At 28.1% G+C, this 21,491-nt stretch overlaps 2 protein-coding genes across 2 annotated transcripts; both read right to left on the reverse strand.

Annotated features, from left to right (window-relative positions):
- Window positions 1-11,026: 11,026 nt before the first annotated feature.
- LOC123914522 (auxin-induced protein X15-like) lies at window positions 11,027-11,365 on the reverse strand. Its single transcript, XM_045965724.1, has one exon. It carries the CDS (start codon window positions 11,363-11,365, stop codon window positions 11,027-11,029), a length of 339 nt encoding a protein of 112 aa, XP_045821680.1.
- A 5,801-nt stretch (window positions 11,366-17,166) lies between these two features.
- On the reverse strand, window positions 17,167-17,756 carry LOC123916006 (auxin-responsive protein SAUR71-like). Its single transcript, XM_045967323.1, has one exon. It carries the CDS (start codon window positions 17,685-17,687, stop codon window positions 17,229-17,231), a length of 459 nt encoding a protein of 152 aa, XP_045823279.1. The 5' UTR covers window positions 17,688-17,756; the 3' UTR covers window positions 17,167-17,228.
- Between the last annotated feature and the right edge of the window lie 3,735 nt (window positions 17,757-21,491).

The following is a 21,491-nucleotide window of genomic DNA, read 5'->3' on the forward strand; positions in this document are numbered from 1 at the left end:
AATTACAAAATAAAATAAATTTTAATAAAGAAGGAAAAGAAAAGAAAAATAATCTAGTGTGCTTCTCTCTTCAATTTTGGTGTTTTGTGTTTCACCGTTAGATTAATCCAAAAGAATGACTATGGTGCACCCTCTTTACCATATAATATGACGTGGATAGGGCAAATTAGGGCTTTGCTCCTATTGGCCAATATGGTGGACGGTTCTGGAACCTTCAATTTGAAGGCGGCACCATAAAAGTCCCCTATAGTAATAGACCACAAAAGTCTCACACGGTCCCCTACCATATATATTATATATTATATCCACTTGTTGGTCTAGACTTTGGTCTTATATATCGCCCTATAATTTATTTTCAAAATTCATTTTATAAATTAATCAGTTCACATTGGATTTTGAATGTCTCCATCGGTTCTTAAATATTAATAGAAGTTGGTTAAAGAAAAATTATGTATTTTGGTCTAAATTTTGAAAAATACATCAATTATGTTTACTTATAATTAAAAATGGAGTAGTATTTATAAATTTACCAAGTACTATAACTAATGTATTGTTTTTACTTGTAATTCAGAATGGAAAAGTATTTATAAATTTACCAAGTGCTATATAATATGACAATGGGGAGAGATGGAGAGTGTTAACGATTGATATACAAAATTTGTTCAAAACACAATTGATATACAAAATACGGAAGACAGAAGGGGCTATGATTTTAATAGAATAGTATTACATACGAAAATAATGTTTACAAATATAATAGTATATGGTAAAATTTAAAAGACCAATGCATAATATATAAGCCCAATAACTCAACCCATAACCTAGTATTCTCTAACAATTAATGAGGATGTCTAAACTTGTTTGTGTTAGTGTTAATTTAAATATATTTTTTTGATAAGCAAAGAATATTATTATAAGGGAGTTGTACGGGGTACTCAAACTCTTACAATTGGCATCAAAAAGTCAAGAACTTTGAAAACAAGACACCGGGTCAAAACACCAACTAGGAAATGGAATACAAATATTACGGCCATAACGACGAGAGTTAATTTAAATATATTGATTAAGTGTTTGTTGTAGCTAGTTATAGTTATAATTATAACTAACATCTCTCAATTAGTTGTCTTCAATAGGGTAGATAATAGTTCAGGTTGGCCTACGGGGACTATGATCTAGTCTACATAGGCTCAGGTTGTACCAACATATTTCTTAAATAGAGCAGGTTAAGACTTTTTTATAAGTTTTATATTTAGCTAAAAATGTCAAGTCACAGACCATTAAAAAAGTTTTTAAGGCCTACTAGGCCGGCCTATTTAAGTTAATATAAATAATATTTTTATTACGATTATTATTAATAAAAAAAATTGTACTTGATTAAATTATAAATCTATTAACTTTTTCATTAGTTTAAGTTTATTAATCTACATTTGTTTTTAACATATATAAATTATTATAAACTAGAATTGAAATATGACGACATATATAGTCAAATTCTCTAAAATATCATGTTAACTATCAAAAAAAATCTTGATTTATTAGTTCATAACATATTTAAAAATAAATATAATTATTTATTTAATTATGTTCATGTGAAATAGCTTTTAAACACGCTAACATGTCACATCGGACTTTCAAAAGATCAGGCTCAAGCCTAAAAATTAAGCTTATGATAAACCACAAGCCAAACTCAGACCTTCGATTTTTGACAGGCCAAGCTCAAGCTTGACAAAGCTTAGCTCGGCCACCCTGTCTCCTGCTAATCTTTCTATCAATTGAGTTAAGCTCATGGAAACAAGATTCGAGGTAGTTTATTACTTCCTCCGGTCCTAATTATAAGAAGAAGTTTACTTTTTAGATTTATAGAATGTTGAATGTATTTAGTCCATATTATTGATTAGATACATTTAACATTCTATGAATCTAAAAAGTAAACTTTTTCTTATAATAAGGACCGAGTAGTATTATTAAGTGTTGACTAATTAAAAACCCATGTGGTGTTTTCTCCCTCCTAGTTGAAAAGGAAAGTTCTAATCATCTTATGGGTTGAATTGTATACTTCACAATTACCCGTCAGGAATGACAGCGCCACGGACAACCTCTCATAATAATTTTTTAAGGACATTTTTTTCTATTATTCTTTGACCTTTTTTTTATAAAAAAGTGGGGGAAGAATATATGTCTTTCTATTCCCACTACCAACCATGAATTGACTGAGTAAGCATACTATCAGTATTTATTTCTCAAAACAAGCAGTGCTTTGAGAGTATTGGTACGTTAAGAAATTCATAAAATCTTTTTGGTCTTGACAATATAATTTAAATAATTGTCAAATTAATAAATACATTTTTTGCTTATAAAAAAAATAATAATAAATACATCTTTTACCAGTAAAAGGAAGGTTGAATTGCTCATAGGCCTTCATTGTGATGATGTGGCATGCTTTAGAGAATTTCTCATATCTATTTAAAATTTGTCCCACAATTTATTTTGTGTGTCCATTCATCCTCCAAAGTAATTATCTATATGTTACAATAATAATGGCTCCCAATAATAATGAAAGAAAGAAAAGAAAAAAAAAAAGACAAATTACAAAAAGAACAATGAATAGATATATGCTCTTTCATATTTTACACTACCAAACATAAAATATAAATCATGCATGTGTAAATATGATTTGCAATTTGCAAAAATTTACTTTAAATAAATAAACCAAATAAAAAAATTACTCCTCAAAAAAATTTCATGCTTGACAAAATAAATTTTATGAAAAAAAAAAATACTTTAGTTGTTGAGTTGCTCACAAGCATGCATTGTGATGATGTGACACTCTATAAGAAAAGTTTATAATCTCTATTAAAACCTTTTCATATTTCATATAATAGAGTTACTCTAATAATAATAATATATTAAAATATATATTGTATGTTACAATTCCCTATTAATGCAATTGAAAACAAAGAATTCTTGGAGACACTAATATTGAATATGTAAATTTAGCTAATTATCAAACACAAGCTCTATATAAAGTTAACCCAAAAGCTAATTATCACCACCACCATATCAGGAAGTCTACCTTCTATGTTTTAACAAAATTTTAATTTGTCTTTCTCATGGCAAAAACTCTATGGTTTCTTTGTCTAACATCTCCATGAGAAAAAGTTATGCATCTTCACCTTCTATATCTTAAAGTTACACATTATAGTGTCTTGAATTGATTTAAAAGCTATTGTGTGCATATATATAGTTACATCATAAGTATATTGGTTTTTGTCCTTGGTATGTGATGGTGTCTAACCTCTTAGAATATCAGGTATTTCTACATGTGATTGATTAAGAAATTGATATACATATATGTGATAGTTGCCTATTAATATGTTTGTAAATTGAAATTTTTCTATTACTCTGAATTTAGAACATCTCTAATCATTTTTTATATTTCTTTTTTAGGTTGGATATTTTTTAAAATATCAACCGGTGTTTTGTTCGATGATTAATTAAACTTTGAGTTGAATCGATTAATATGAATATGACTATTTTTTCATGTGAAGGAGGAGAACAGGATAAAACATACTTCTATTTTTGCTTACGTTGCATCCTTGCTCCTTATAAAGCCTATGAAATGGCACCTCATGTAAGAATGTGTATTTAACTCTAATGGCAGTTTGTAAACCATCATTTTTTTTTAATTGATATAATGTTTGTAATTAGACAACTTTTCTTTTTCATTTATTATTTTATTAGTCTAATGTTTTAGCTTATTTGTTTCTTATTTTCTTTTTCATTTATTATTTTATATAAGGTAAAAGATTTGTATAAAAAATTGTTGATTAATGGGAATATAATTAATTTTTGTCATGTAAATAAGTTGAAGAGGATAAAAGAGACTTCTTTTTATTGATTTTGAAGTGCCTTAAAATCTTTTACAAGTAAAAGGAATGTTGAGTTGCTCACAATCAAGTATTTTGATGATGTGGCACTCTATAAGAAAAGTTTACAATCTCTATTAAAAAACATTTTCATCATTTCCTTTAATTAAATCATTTTAATTTTAATTATCTTTAATTAAATCATTTTAATTTTAATTATCAATATATCAAATTATCACTATATAACCTTTTCATCATCTCCTTTAATTAAATCATTTTAATTATAATTATCTTTAATTAAATCATTTTTATTTTAATTATCAATATATCAAATTATCACTATATAACTTCTTACAAGGGACCAACTAACTAAAATGAAAAATTATTAAATTAAAATGGACCAACTAATATATAAGATTTATATAACCACAAAATATTCATGACTATTGGAATTCTTTCAATACTAATAAAAAAAGAAATCATTATATTTCAAGCAAGTGACTCACTTTGATATTCCAAACCTCTTTGATCAATCCCTTAAAGAACTGAATTTAATAATAAAAAAAATGTGTGTCTCTCTTGCTTGAAATATATTCTTTCAATACTAAATGAATTAAAAAGGGATCATTCTTCATTACTTATATTGTTTAGAAGGGATTGCTTGAAACCAAAGGGATCATACTTCTACTTAGCCTAATGAATTAAAAGGGATCATACTTCTAATTTTATAACTATACTTAGACATATAAGTTATTGTGATGATGTGACACTCTATAAGAAAAGTCTACAATCTTTATTAAAACCTTTTCATATTTCATATAATAGAGTTACTCTAATAATAAATAATAAACAATAATAATATATTAAAAAAAAACTAACACAATTCATTGTTGTTGAATTGAGACAAAAATGAATTGCAAGTAATGAAAGGTGGAATGATGCATCATGTTATTGTTTTAATTGCATTGCAATATCTTATTAAAATATATATTGTATGTTACAATTTCCTATTAATGCAATTGAAAACAAAGAATTCTTGGAGACACTAATATTGAATATGTAAATTTAGCTAATTATCAAACACAAGCTCTATATAAAGTTAACCCAAAAGCTAATTATCACCACCACCATACCAGGAAGTCTACCTTCTATGTTTTAACAAAATTTTAATTTATCTATCTCATGGCAAAAACTCTATGGTTTCTTTGTCTAACATCTCCATGAGAAAAAGTTATGCATCTTCACCTTCCATATCTTAAAGTTACACATTATAGTGTCTTGAATTGATTTAAAAGCTATTGTGTGCATATATATAGTTACATCATAAGTATATTGGTTTTTGTCCTTGGTATGTGATGGTGTCTAACCTCTTAGAATATCAGGTATTTCTACATGTGATTGATTAATAAATTGATATACATATATGTGATAGTTGCCTATTAATATGTTTGTAAATTGAAATTTTTCTATTACTCTGAATTTAGAACATCTCTAATCATTTTTTTATTTCTTTTTTAGGTTGGATATTTTTTTAAATATCAACCGGTGTTTTGTTCGATGATTAATTAAACTTTGAGTTGAATCGATTAATATGAATATGACTATTTTTTCATGTGAAGGAGGAGAACAGAATAAAACATACTTATATTTTTGCTTACGTTGCATCTTTGCTCCTTATAAAGCCTATGAAATGACACCTCATGTAAGGATGTGTATTTAACTCTAATGGCAGTTTGTAAACCATCATTTTTTTTTATTGATATAATGTTTGTAATTAGACAACTTTTCTTTTTCATTTATTATTTTATTAGTCTAATGTTTTAGCTTATTTGTTTCTTATTTTCTTTTTCATTTATTATTTTATATAAGGTAAAAGATTTGTATAAAAAATTGTTGATTAATGGAAATATAATTAATTATTTTCATGTGAATAAGTTGAAGAGGATAAAAGAGACTTCTATTTATTGATTTTGAAGTGCCTTAAAATTTATATAGATTGAGGGTATATTGATGTTGGAGGAATTCAATTAAAAGAGGACAATCCAAATAATTTAGAAATATAAATATGTGTCTCATTTTTAAATACTATATTGTCTACAATGTGTATGTGATCTACTTGATCTCGATCAAGAGAAATATAGAAACAAAAACAAAGTAGAAATTAAAATAAGTTTTTTTTTTTTTTTGTAGTTGACATTCAAGTCTTGCGGTTTTTATAATTGTAATACATGCAAGAAGTTATATTGATTCAAATTGATTTAGAGGTTGTCCAAATATATAATCTTCATGCATTTATCGTATAACACTTGCCTAAATCTGGATGGTTCAATATGAGTATATATGAATTTTAATGGACGGTCCTATTTTAATCTACGCATGCCATCTTATTCTTACAACCATAAAATGAATCGATGAAAAGAATTGTGCTAAAAACATGTTAGTTTAGAAATTGTGCTAAATACTTTTTCCTCCCACTTAGAATTGTACTAAAAACTTTCTAAATTAAATTAAAAAAAGACAAAAATTATTAAATAAAAATTGTTGATGCTCATTTGTCAAAATAAATTTTAGAAATTATTAAAACCGTAGATGTTAAAATATATTTACATATATTTAGAAAATATAATCACACATATATTTAAACATATTTACACACAACTAAAATTCACCAACAATTCAAAAAGTATTAATTTAATTTACATAATAATATAACTTTTTGGATAAATTAAGTACATATTCTAAAAGAATGTTTACGTTACGGCTGAAAATAAAATAGTGGAATATTTATAAGAATAAGATGACATTTTTTTAAGCAAATAAGAAGATGACACATGTTAAATCTTAAATTCATCTATAAGACTTTCTTTACCTTAACCAAAATTCAAATATATAAAATCTTCGTCCAAACTTATATATTGACAACAATAAATATTCAAGTTTATATAATATAATAAGAAAATAAATGTTCAAGAAAATATTAAATAAGAGGGACAAAAACTAACAATAATTTTGAAGATACACAAACCTCACCAAGAAAAAGAAAAACAAACCAAAAACAAAAGGACCAAGCAAAAAAAAAAAGTGAACCAAACAATAGACTAAAAAATTGGGACTAATAAAGTTGGAATAAAATTTCACCAAGTGAATAAGTGAGAATAAACTCCAAGAAAATGAGAGATGAGTAAGTAGATAAGCTATTTGGAACCTTAAATTGCATAGAACGTAGTAAGCAAAATATGCTATTTGATACATAATTTTCAAAAAATGAGAACACGTGGAATAAATAGTCAAAGCCACCATATATGAATCATATTCTATAATCAAAACTTTTTTTAACATTTCTCATGAACAATATTGTCTACAAGTATAATTAGGTATGCCTCCAACTCTTATTGAAAATAATAAAATAAGGGATACATCAAAAATAAAAAACAAAGTGACATTTGACTATAAAATTGCAACTCATATAAAGAAAACTAAAATCTTATATTATTACACTAATAAAATAAAAAATGATACATCCTTTCAAACTTATGAAATATTATAAGAGATCTATTACATTAAAATGTAAACAAACTACGATATAAATTAATAAAAAATCTAATATTTCTAAACAACTTTTTTTTTTACTCATATACTAATATTAAATATAATCATATTTTAAAATAATATCTATTATTTAACTATATGTGATTATAGTTATCGCAATTATTATTTTTTATTTATAAAAATATTTTAATTTTATATTTTAATCAAACCCGTGCAACGCACGGGTTTATCCCTAGTTTCAATAAGAGAGGAGTGTTTTTGATAGAAATCCTGCAAAGTGTTTTGAAACGGTATTAAAATTGAATATGAAATAAAGTTAAGATAGAATCATTCTTATGAAAGAGTTGCAAACTTGCAATACAAAAGGAAAATGAGATGTGAAAAGAGAGTTTGGGAGAGAAGAATAACAACTTCATCAATCACATAACTCACAAAATACCCTTATTACCGTATTAATAGTAACTCATTTCTTCACATACTCATTTCTTGGGCTGAAATTGATTAACATTTAAGCCTATTCAATTTGGTGGGTTCATTACATATTTGATATAAATCCAAAAAAACAAATCTAATACCAATTATTGGAGCAGAATAATTGATAAACACATACAAAGAAATTAGAATGTTCATTGTGCAGCAGACAATAATTTGCAAAAACTGTTCATTCAATATATTGGCATTCCTTATTTTATACAAGGAAAATGTTATGTAAACACATTTATTTGACAAAAATACAACAAATATACTTTTTTGATTTTTTTAATATTTTTTGCATACCTTATTTTGCGTGCTTGTGAGTGGAAAGAGAATTGTGTTAATTTTGTGTCTCAAAATTTGTGTTTGAATAACACACCTCTTTATACAAAGCATTTTGTAACTATCATTGTGTTACTTTAATAACTAATAACTATTTGAGAGTTTTTTTTTTTTTTGAGACATGAGAATAGGCTGAGTTCGAACCCCGAACATTACACTTATTTATCTTTAAGGTGAAATTTCTACCTACTAAACTATTAAAAGAAACTCCCTCTAATATTAAATATTATAGTACTATAAGACAAATTTGGTTCAATATGTATTTAATCTATTTTATTTAGATAACTTTTATTCATGCATATGATCAAAGTGGTTTTTTTTTATTCAAAGAGCACAAGTTAAAGAAATAAAAATAAAATTTTTTTTTTCAAAAAAAAAAAAGCTTTTTTTTTATATTTTACAGAATAAATACACAACGTGCAAGATATTATTTTTTACTACATTTATTAAATTTTATTACAAGGTAATACTAGTATACGTAGTGTCCAATGTTGATGCTTACTTGAAGGAAAATATTTACATGATCATAATCATTTAGACACACACATCAAAACATATATTTTTTTTTCTTCTTTTGAATGGAAATGAAATATATTCGGAGATGTGGGGATCAAACCCTGTACCTCTTGCATGCAAAGCGAGCGCTCTAAATAGTATTAATTGTATCCAAAAGGGTTGTGAGCTCGCAAGAAACTTTTAGTTGCTTGACAAGGAAAGCAAACACTTTAAATGTTAATTGTGTCCAAAACAGTTGTGAGCACACAAGAAACTTCCTGTTACTTGAATTGCACAAACAGAAACCGGAACGTTGAACATGTATCATCAGTTTAAAGAAAGGAAAAGAAACAATAGTTCAAATGTTGTGCTTGAGTACAAGAATAAAAACACCCTCAATGAGCATTGAGCACGCCAAGCTAAATACATGAAATGTAGTCTTAAAATTAAACCCAACTAAACAACACAAATTTATTCCATACTCTTAATAAAGCAAACAACACTATGCAGCGAAATCATGGTTTAGTTTTGGCATGGAATCTGGACACAAAGGATCTGTGGTGCTATTCTGACTCCAAAAACGTGATTAAACTTCTATCTGATCATGTTAACAAGTGACACTACTATGCAGCGATTATTTATAACATAAAGGACCTTCTCTCCAGAAACTGGAGGGTTAGACTAGTGCATAATTTTCGGGAGGGGAACACTTGTGCAGATTTCTTAACCCTGAAGCTTATTCTCGGATAGCTGTTTCACCGGATGGAATGAGTCTCCTCCTGCTAGCTGATGCTAGTGGGACTATTTTTTCTAGATAATTTTTTTTTGTTGTCTTTTCCTTTCTTTCCCATGTTGTACCAAAAAAATAAAGCAAACAGCAACATTAATTAGTTCAAAGCATGCCACTAAACGTCCATCTATTGTCATTAAATTAAACAGAAAATCAAATTAGATTTTTGGTTAAATTATACTGAATGACACTTTCTGCCTTTAGTGCACTCAGAACCTTGGTGTGCTATATATGGGCTTAGGCCCTCATCTTTATCTAAAAAAAAAAACAAAAACCTTGGTGTGCTATATTCTATTTTATTTTATTTTTGGAATATCCTATTCTAATTTATCTTATATATAGTAGTTACTAGAGCTAGTATCATAATTAAAGTGTATAATATTTATTGGTTTATGGTTGCCTATGGATGTAGTGTAAATTATCTGTGGTAACAATGCACATAAGCTCGAGGCAAGTTTATGAGCATAAACACAGTTTTGCAGAAAATTGTGATGAAATGTGAAAAGAAACAGTTCTTGATTTTGTGAGGAAGAAGATAATGAAATTAAGAGAAAGTAAAATTTTTATTCATCCACTAATGGACCAAGTAAAGAGAGTATTTTACAAGTGATATACATAAGTGTATTTATATGTGTTATTTAAACTACAAGTAACAAACTATTTGATCTAGAAACTAACTTTTCTAAATTCTAACTAACTTGGTAGTTTTGCTAACTATAATTAACTACCTAAAATAGTTTTAACCAACTTTCAATTGATCAAAATTATCGGACAAACACGTTTTAGCACTTTTCAACAATTAGCACTTTTTAAAACCTTGACCATGAGACAAGTGGATATCCCTTTTCTAGAATTTCTTCATCCTTTATAGGTTATCCGAATTAAGTTAGATACAGTAGATCTTAATTTCTGGCTTTTAAATTACAACTATATACTCGAAAACTTATTTAATTTTCAAGTTTGACCGTTTGCACGTGCCATTTAATTTGAATATATATGATCACTAGTAGTGGAGTACTTCGTCCTTGTTTTATCTTTAAACTTTGAAAATAAGAATGTTACTCTACTAAAAAGTGCTTTTAAAAATCTAAATACCTAAATAAATTAGTCACTATAATGATCAGGTCCGGCCTTTAATTAACAGGTGATTACAGTCGTACGAAGCTGGACTTCAAAATTTTGGGCTTCAAAAATAAAATAGAATATAGTCCGTCAAAATTGATACAAAAAAAAATCAATTCTAAGGTTTTAAACCAACGCCACCGGACAATCTAAGTGGGTTATTTTACATGTGTTAAGCGAGAGGTAGTATAGTACTCCATCAAGAAGAAAATAAAAAGAAACATATAAATCATGAAGGAAAATATGTTTCATTTTAGAAGTCACAATTATTCCAAAAGCTACTAATTAGCAACACAACTCATAAATGACAACTATGAAGAATGTGAAAAAGAGTTGTGTTTGTAACCCATTGAAAAATTGCATGCAAACCAATAAAATCTTTCTCAAATTAAACACTCTCTATTTCCACAAGTGTCTCACAGAACAACTCAACATCACAAGGAAACCATAGAGGACCATCATTTGTATAACCATATTCATTCTCAACATCTTCTAAAAGTGTTTTGAACAAAGGATGGTTGAATATTTTGATCTTTATTACAAATCTCTGTCTCTCAGGTCCAACATATACACAAAGATAACCATTTGGTGGTTTCTTATTACTAATATCCTTTTTGTGACACTTTTCTGATGATTTGCCATAGCTGCTTCCACTGCCACTACTTTCTTCTGGATACAATTTCTTGCTACTTCCACATGCCCTCTTACACTTCTTCACAAAATCCATATCTATAAATAATAATTAATTACTATAATTGAAATGATGAAGATTGTATTTTTTTTTTTTTTTGAAGCGATGATACGATGAAGATTGTACCTGCGATAAGCAAGATATATAGTATGATTCATGTGTGTGAAACAGTGAATGGGTCTTATAGGCCATATATAGTACCCAACAAGTTGTTAATCTTCTTATATATGACGACTAATGTCTCACACGGTCCTACCATATATGTTTTAAGATACATGATACATCCCTCTTCTAGTTCTTGGTCTTATATCTTTCTATTTTATATTTTCATTGTTATTATTTAAATTTATCATCCACACGTGTTGTTGGATTTTAAATATTGTTTATGAATATATATACCTAGTACTAGTATGACAAGGGAGAGAGAGAAGGAGTTGTTATGATTCATTGATTTGTATTGTATTGTTAGGAATTAAACACATGCGAGCTAAATTCAAAAGACTAATATATTAGTTTAATTTGTGGGAGAATATCATGACTTAAGTATTATATACGAGTATTTTGGTATATTTAATGTGAGACTCCTAACATTGTCACGTCCTCTAAGAGCCGGCGTCTATGACGGCTTTCACTCAATCGACACTTATCCAATGCTAGTCATTTTATTTTAGGGCAGTTTCATTCACCTATTAGTATTTTGTGGAGTGCCCTTAATCCAACCTATAGGCAGTACTTTTCGTGTCTCACCTCTCAATGAAAGCATCAATTGTTAGGACTTAAGCACATAAGAAGAGCTCAACCCAAAAGATTAGTCTAATTGGTAGCAGGGTTTCATGGCTTAAGTACCACATTGAACATTTTGATATATTCGATATGAGACTTCTAACACTCGTATCAGTCTATATAGATTTTCTTTTTTAAATTAAAATTGAATCTCTCACTAATGAACGGTGAGATTGATCCTTCAAATTAATTAGTTTTTGTAGCGTATATCAAATTTTCAAAAAAACATTAAGGGCATGTGTTTGATTTGTTAATATATAAGTGAATTAAAATCATAGCTTCGTGAGTTGCTATTTTAAATGGACGCCTCTTCGCACGTTGTATGTGAAGGGGTAGTTGTAGTTGTAGACACTATGAAGCTTATGTAAATGCTAATCATTTTGATGTCATGAACTAAAAGGTCATGATTGACAGTAAATATTAATCATTCCGATGTCAGCCGTTACAAAAGTGTCAGCTTATGTAATTATTGAACAGGAACGCGTGGTCTAAGCCAACATACTATTAGACCGAACTTGACGCCGAGTTGGACTCGTGCCCACTCCAAAACATATCTCATTTGTTTTATGACAATTTTATTATTTTTCTTAAATTGTGTGCAAAAATCTTAAATTTGGAGAAAGATTTCCCAGGTAGTAATAGCAATGTACTTACTACTATGGCGTAAGATTAGATACAATGATGTTTGCTTGCATTGCACAAACTTGAACGTTGAATATCTATCATCACTTTCAAACTTATTTTCAAAGGCAGAGATAATTTATTGAAGAAAAGAAAAAACAATTGCTTGTGCTTGAGTTGAGGACAAGAATACAACAGAACATAGTTCGATATTAACAGGTAATCATCCTTAATTTTATTAATTATCATTAAACAAATCAACAGTTCAAATAATTGAATGATTAGATACATGTCTGCGTTTCAACTAAAGGCGAATGTACAATATACTTGGAGCCAAATACGGATTTATTGGATGAATTAACAATTTTAAATCCTTAACCTCAGACAATTAAGTGGCTATCCTGCTTTTTAAGAATCCTTCATCTAATCTTTTTAAGGTTAATAATCATCTGAATTAAGTTAATTATTAGGTTTGACCGTTATTTTGCACACGTGCCCATTTATTAAACATAAGACGAGTTATGATGATGTGCTTGAATTGCACAAACTATGATGTTTTTCACGATCCCACTTCATTACACTTTCTTAATAATATGATATTGAAGACTAAATGATTTTGATCTGGTTTGGGTAGGAATGTCAATGGATATTCATGGCCGCAGATAGTATGATATCCGTGTCCACTCAATTAGATAAATAGGATATCCGTATCCGCTCCATATTCGGGCGGGCATCCACTAAGCGGGTAATCCGCTGGTTTTGAGGTATTCACGGATATTAACAAATATTCATGGATGATAACTTTTAAATTTTTTTTCTAATTATACCTAATTTCTTAAAAGAAGTAAAAAAGAATATTACAAACACATATTCATACATTTCACTTTCAATTTACAACTATGTCACCATATTCATTTTTCTTCTTTTTACCAAAACTTAATATAATATCCATATATTTCTCTTTAAAAAAATAATATACATACATTTCTAACTAAAATAAAATTCATCATAAAGTTATGCGAAATATAAAAGCTTATTTTATATTTAATAACTAAGAATATTTAAGTAATTTTCTTATTTATGAATACCTGCGAGCGTGGATATGATTAAATCCGTATCCATATTCATTAAGTATCGGGTAATTATAATATCCATTTATTTCATCCGTGAATATCCATTAAGTTATCCGCCCCGTATCTGTGGCGGATTTTATCCGCGGATATTTGCGGGTATGGATATTTTGGCTATCCCTAGGTTCGGGAATCAGTTTTGGCATCAAATAGTTTCAGTCTCTCCCGATCGCAGTTGTGGGAAATTAAATTGTGTTCTTTCCTATCAAATTCAGCGTCAATCACCACGGAATCAACTAACGATTGGTTGTTCGTGTGTATTTCATTCATGTAAATATTCTATATATTTATTAGATTGATTGAATAGTTAATAAATCTCTATAAGTATAAATAAGATTAATAACTATTTATTTTAAAAAAATTCTTATATTTAATACCATAAGTCTTATTTTTTGAAGAAGAAATAAAATAAAAAATAAAAATGAAAAATAGCACAAGTTGTGCTAGAGTACAAGAATAAAACAGAATACGAATATATTACACTCGCAATCACAGAGCACCAAGCTAAATGTAAATACACGAAAGCTTAAAAACAAAACCAAACGACAGAAATTCCATACTTAACAACCAAACCGCAAAATCAGTTTAAGGCAAGTTGATATTATTATTAGACCTTAACAAGTGTCCTAATGTATTGGAAATAATAACTTTCAAACTTTAAAAAAGTTGAATAGACTAATTTTCAAGTCAGTATTCTACTATTTTTATTTTCTTAACAATGTTCTGAGAAACTCATTAACATCTTCCTTTTATCATTGAAAAAATGAATTAATAACTTCAAGGATATTGTTCGATAGGGGTTCAGTGCAGTCGAAAATTCACTTACTACAGTGCAGTCGGTCATATGTAGACCGTCTGATCAAGATCAAATTGTTTAGATTTACTGACTGCATGCAGTCAACTGCACAGAATCCAAATTCGATTTTGTTTATTAGGACTAAAAAAACATGTCTTAAATCTTAGAGATCTTGAGCTAGATAAATTTGAAAATATTTATAACTGTTCTTTCAACTCTAAACTTTTTTCTATCTTGAAATATATCATCATCCTTTCACCTATTTTTTTTGTATAAAAAAGAAAAAATTAATTAATTAATACAAGCTTTTTGGTCAAATAATTGTTGATTTGATACATACGTCTGTGTTTCAACTAATGGTGAATGCAGAACAATGGTGCCCAATTAGGATTTATTTATATTATAGTAATAATAAAGTGTCTATATTAGTTTGGCTTATGGTTGAACTTAGTGTATAAATTAGTGGAGGTAAATAACATTTTTTAAAACCTTGCCATGAGACAAGTGGATAAACTTTTCTAGAATCTCTTCATCCTTTTCAGGTTATCTGAATTAAGTTGGAGTATTTAACTGTCAGCTAGGTTTGACCGTTTCCACATGTGCACATTATTTAATATAGATGAGAATTAAGGGTACATACTACATAGTATTTCAAAGATATAATTAAACAATGACCATATTAGTAGTTTATCTAGATGGCTTTGCTTTGCCTTTTAATTTGGCCATATGTCATTGTAATTGTTTCAGGTGGTTGTATATGTTGTGAGGTATTCTGCATATATATATCTTGTTAGTTCAAACTTTAAAGTATGCCAAATACTATTTGATAGTATGCCTTATACTATCCGATAACAATTAGGAGAGTTTTGCCATCTATTTTTGGGTCTCATAAGACTCGAGGGATTAGTCTGTACTTACGTTCAAAAGATACCCAATTTACACCCAAAAAAAAAACTTATACTTGAATAAATTATTAAATCACGCTCCGATTTTATAGGACATTCTCAAATAGATCATTGACTTTATGAATATTTTAAAAAGATCCATGAGTATCTTAAATTTCACTCAAATTAATCCTTAAAAAAATATGTTAGGGACAAAATTGAAAACAAATAGATAAAATAAGGACCAAACTGATTAAACCTTGTAAAATATAATAATTTAATTAATATTAAGTAGCTAAATAAATATATAGATTAACTTGACAATTCAATGGAGTCATGGACCTTTTTAAAATATTCAGTCATAAATTTATTTAAAAGTATCCTACATAGTAAGGGACTAACTTGAATTTGTGGGTGTATTTTATTTATAAAGTCTTTTTGCTTTTTCTATAAAAAAATAAAATAACAATAACCATAAATGAAAACCAAAGAGTATATAAACTTGGTAACTACGCAAAAAATCTTATGAGTTTTTTTTTTAGCATCAAAAGATTATGTATAATACTCCATATGGAGTATGCACAAAAGGGACAAATGATATTATACATACAAGTCAGGATTAAATATAAGAGGTATTTAATCCAATTAACAAAACTCGCTCAAAACGTCAAAAAAGACACCGTTGATTTCTCTTCTCATCTCTTAAATTTCTCTTTTCACGCAAAACACGTAGAAAATTTTGAAAAATATTTTTCGAAGTTTTTTCCAGTGATTTTACACTAAAAAACAAAATTTATACTAAAAAAAATTTGAAAAACACAATGCAATCCATTAGATTAGTAATATATTCATATAAAATACAAGTTTCCCCCTTTTCTTTTCTAACACCCATTTTCAAGATAGCATTGAAATTCCATCAAAATCATCATCAATTACTTGTGCTTTTGAGTTGAAAATCGAATCAATTCTAGCTTTCCAAATAAACCACATGACGACATGCCAAACAATAGAAGTCCCTTTAGCTGCTTACCATGATCACCCCCAACCAAACCAATTAAAAACTTTGCACCATATAATGCAGAGGCGAACGCACATGACCCAAATAAATGTCCCTTACACTATAATCTTATCATTCTTATGTATATTTGTATTTGTACATGATTGTTATAAAGCTAAACAAGTATATACTAGGACTATAGTAAATGTAATTAACCAATCCATTGAGTTCAAGTGGTTAATGACATTTCTTTAGGACGAATTATTCAGAAAAACCTGAGTTTAATTTCACTTTACTTATCTCTGAACTCTGAATTATCAGAACTCTCTTTCCCTAAAAATCAGAGGATTAATACAAAAAAAAATATAATTGATATATATACTTTACCGAAGTGAAATGTTAGTATGTATTTGATCCAAATTTGGATAAAATCATTTATGTACCATTTACTTTTATTTTATTTTTGCTATATATATATATATATATATATATATATATATATATATATATATATATATATATATATATATATAATAATTACATATGAACAAAAGGTAGACGAGTAACAAACTGCGTCGCTAAACCTTTTTGGATAATAAAACTCAATATTTGAAAAACTACGTTCATCGACATAGACGACACAACATTACTATGCATGACCTTTATATATCTACAAAACCTCGTAACTTTATACCAAAAGCTGGTAATTAACATCACTACAACTCATGTTATTAGAACGACAAGACAATGAAGAAGGTGAAACAGAGTTGTGTTTATGACTCTTTTGAAAATTGCAACCCACATTCTCATCACTCTCCATCTCCATCAATGCCTCACAAAACAAGTCAACATGACAAGGAAGCCATAAAGGACCATCATTTGTATAACCATATTCATTCTCAACATCTTCTAAAAATGTTTTGAACAAAGGATGATTGAATATTTTAATCTTGATCACAAATCTCTGTCTCTCAGGTCCAACATAGACACAAATACAACCATTTGGTGCTAATTTCTTACTAGTAATATCCTTTTTACGGCTCTTTTCTGATAATTTTCCATAGCTTCCACTAGTACTACTTTCTTGATGATCATATAATCTCTTGTTGCTTCCCCATACTTTCTTACATTTCTTCACAAAATCCATCTCTATAATTAAGCAAGATATATAGTTTTTATATATATCTTGTTGTATGGGGAAAGCAAGAGAAGAGAGATTGTAAATGAAGGTGTTGATTTTTTGTTTGTGTTTGAAAGGTTAAGATCATTATATATAGAGGACCAAATGTCTCACAATGGTCCCACCTATTATTATTATTATTATTATTATTATTATTATTATTATTATTATTATTAATATGATGGAATATAAGGACTTATGGTCTTATACTTTGGTCTTATATTGCTCTATTTTATTATAATTTTGATGGAATATAAGGACCAAATGTCTCACATGCTCTTTGATTTTGAATATGTTTTATTGAAATTACCTAGTAGACTAATTCTGCTTTTGGGTAAAAAACACATTATTTCCTTTAACTTTCCTTTGTTTTAAATTGAATCTAATTAAATTAAAATTAACAATTTTACCTCTCTCTCACTCATATTTTCATTATATTTTGTTGCAAAAATAAGAAGGAAAAAATTGTTTCAAATGCTGTCAAATTTTAGTTGTTCAAATATCCTTATTCAATTTCTATAGATATAAGTTATTATTTTTAGTTTTTACCCTGTATTTTTTTTACAAGAAGTAATTTGGCAATGATGAAATCTACACTATCTCTTAATAATTTGAGGTATTTATCTAACAATGAATGAGAACAAATCATATAGTAGATATTTACAACTACTTTTTAACTAACTTTTATTTCACATTTGTATGTTTGTTCTCATTATTTGTTGGATAAATACTCTTAAATTATTCAGGGATAGTGTAAAAATAACCTTTGGTAATTTATAGTTTGGTCAGAGAGAAGAGTATTTAAACCTAATTTTTATGTAGTATTTTTTAAGTAATAATTATAGAAACCAAACTTTTAAAGTACTAGTAAATCATACAAAAGCAGTAGCAACTGAATAAACACTCATAGAAAGAATTGGAATGAGCTTGCTTGCAATGCTCAGTAAACTCAAAGTTTGTAGTTAAAAAATAAGGGAAAAGCTAAAATGCTTTAACGGCAGATTTTATTGATTCAAAAAAGGAAATGTTTTATCATAATTTATGTATGTAATTCACTTTTTAAACTTTATCACAAATTAATTATACGAAATTTAAGAAAATATTTTTACTTTTAGATTCTTAACATGTGTCTTAGGGCACATGTTAGCAAAACTCAAAAAATAAATATGCACGGGTAGTGTAAAACTGTTAGGGTAAAAAATAAATCATGTTTTCGTCACATCACTCTAGTTTTACCTCATTTTCTTAATATGATATGATAAATTGATAATTTTTTATTGGTTTAATTAATAAAATGGTCCCTTAAAGATATTTTTTGTTTCAGATTGGTCCCTTAAAGAAAAAAAGGTCCAAATAGGTCCCTTAAAGAAAAAAAAGTCCGAATAGGTCCTTAAAGACATCTCCGTTAATCAGTTTGGTCCCTAAAAAGATGTCTAAATAGGACCAAACTGATTAACGGATATGTCTTTAAGGGACCTATTCGGACATTTTTTTCTTTAAGGGACCTATTTAGACATTTTTTTCTTTAAGGGACTAATATGAAACCAAAAATATCTTTAAGGGACCATTTTATTAATTAAGCCTTTTTTATTGGATAACTGTGTAAAACTATTTTACACTGTCAGTGAATCTCTATTAAACTCAAAAAAGATATTACTCATATCTCTAAATATAAAGTTTTTTTATCTAGTAGCCTAGTTGTTAGAAATTTCCCCGAACCGTGCAAAATGGTCGCCTATGACACAGCTCACTAACTCTGTTTTGGGTGTGAAGTGTTTGGGGTTTGAACCCCAGCATCTACATAATATATGCGATGTTCCTAACTAACTTTCTAACCTCCTAACCAACTTGGTAACCTATCAACTAATTTTAGTTGATTAACTAACTATCTATAGTCTTAACATCTCTTTTATAAAAAAAATATATATATATGTTTTTTCAAAGTTCAAAGAATAATTAATAGACGAAATAAAAAAAAGGACATAATATATTCCTAGTATATATCCGATCCGAAGTTACATAAAATGTGAAAGTTCAAAGAATAATTAATAGACGAAATAAAAAAGATGAGAAATTGTTCCTCACACACACACACACGCAGTCATTTGTGACGGGGTAATTGAAAAATGAAAAGAAAATGCAAAACAATTCACAAATCTCAACTTTTGAATTCACACGGATCAATAGCCTACCAACTTGTGTTTGCGTCAAGTCAATTGTGGAAATTTTATTTTTTTATAAATATATTGTATTTTGTTTTTATTATGAGATACTACTACGACGTAAGACGAGATACGATGATGTTTGCTTGTATTGCACAAACTGGAACGTTGAAAATCTATCACTTTCATAGTTGATAATAATCGGTAAACTTCCTTCTATTAATATTAAGCTAATAATACAAACAAGCTTTTTGGTCAAAATAATCGAATTACATGATGTCTGCGTTTCAACTAAAGGTGAATGCAGCATATTATATATAAACAAGTGGCTAATCTTTTCTAGAATCTCTTCACACTTTATAGGTTAGCTGAATTTATAACTCGACTTATTCAATCATTATAGAGGCTGAAATCCGAGCAATATAAATTCTGAATAACTATATTGCTCTGACCGGGATTAAATATAATAGACAATATCGATAAAAATTAATGTATTTATTCAAAATTTATACTAAATATGTCGATTTTATACCACCGTCGGAAAAGTAGGTATTACGGTGGTAGACAGCCAGAATTTCAAGAAGAAGTAAAACATAATACAACACAAAGAAGAAACACCAGGGTTAGAGAAAAAGGAAAACACGAAATGGAGAGACAAAAAACACGAACAGAGAACTATCGGCGCCATTCAGGACAAGGTGGTGCGGAGGGTTGACGGCATCCTCGTCACACCACCGCCGCCGCCTTGTCTACATTGTGAAACGAAAGGTTTGGATTTAAGAGAGATGAATTGCAGATCTGATAGTTTTATATAACGGTCAAAGAGAAATGTTTAGAGAGAGAAAAAGTTTTCAACTTTAAAAATGTTGAAATAAATGTAATAGAAGTCAACTATATCTTACAATATACATTAAGTTATAATTTTTTACATATAATTTAACTTAATTTGTTAATATTTTTTTTTACAAGTATTTTGTTAATACTTATAACGATTCATTCATCAATATACACAAAGTAGATTAAGTTTTTCATCAATTTATTCTCTGCGTATATCCTTTACAATTCTTAACCCTACTTAAAAGATTTAATAAAAGTGAGGCAGTCAGTAGCAAGGTTTTAAATAAAGGTCCTTTACTGCAAAAAAGGATGCGACAAAAAGGAATTGGCGCCTACCATTATCGTTTTTCACCGTTTTATATGGTGAAAAAAAATCACGCCGTTACGGCCATAACGAAACACCGATATAGCCGCAAAGAAACGCAATACAGCCGCCACAAAATGCTAATAGATAGAGACTTCTATTTTTTCCAATAGAAATGCATAAAAATCACATTTTTAATATAAATATGAACATAAATTATAAAGTGTTATATCTTTTTAACTCTTTCCTAGTTCAAAATTTTACATTTATCTCATATTTAAGTTGTTATACATATATCATATTACAAATAATTTTAATAAGATTTGTGCGATATTGATTAATTCACACAGCGACGACCGTATTTCCTAACGCATCAGTCGTAACAGCCAAAATTGCGAAATCCTTGACGCGACCGTGACCGCGACCGCTATTTAAAACCTTGGTAACTAGCATCATATGAAGTTCTAA

The sequence above is a fragment of the Trifolium pratense genome, linkage group LG3 (assembly GCF_020283565.1).
Source record: "Trifolium pratense cultivar HEN17-A07 linkage group LG3, ARS_RC_1.1, whole genome shotgun sequence".
Classification (NCBI taxonomy): Eukaryota; Viridiplantae; Streptophyta; class Magnoliopsida; order Fabales; family Fabaceae; genus Trifolium; species Trifolium pratense.

What these genes read in the sequence shown, in the direction of transcription:
- LOC123914522 (XM_045965724.1), bottom strand. Translation starts at nt 11,365, where the DNA reads ATGGATTTTGTGAAGAAGTGTAAGAGGGCATGTGGAAGTAGCAAGAAA.
- LOC123916006 (XM_045967323.1), bottom strand. Translation starts at nt 17,687, where the DNA reads ATGGATTTTGTGAAGAAATGTAAGAAAGTATGGGGAAGCAACAAGAGA.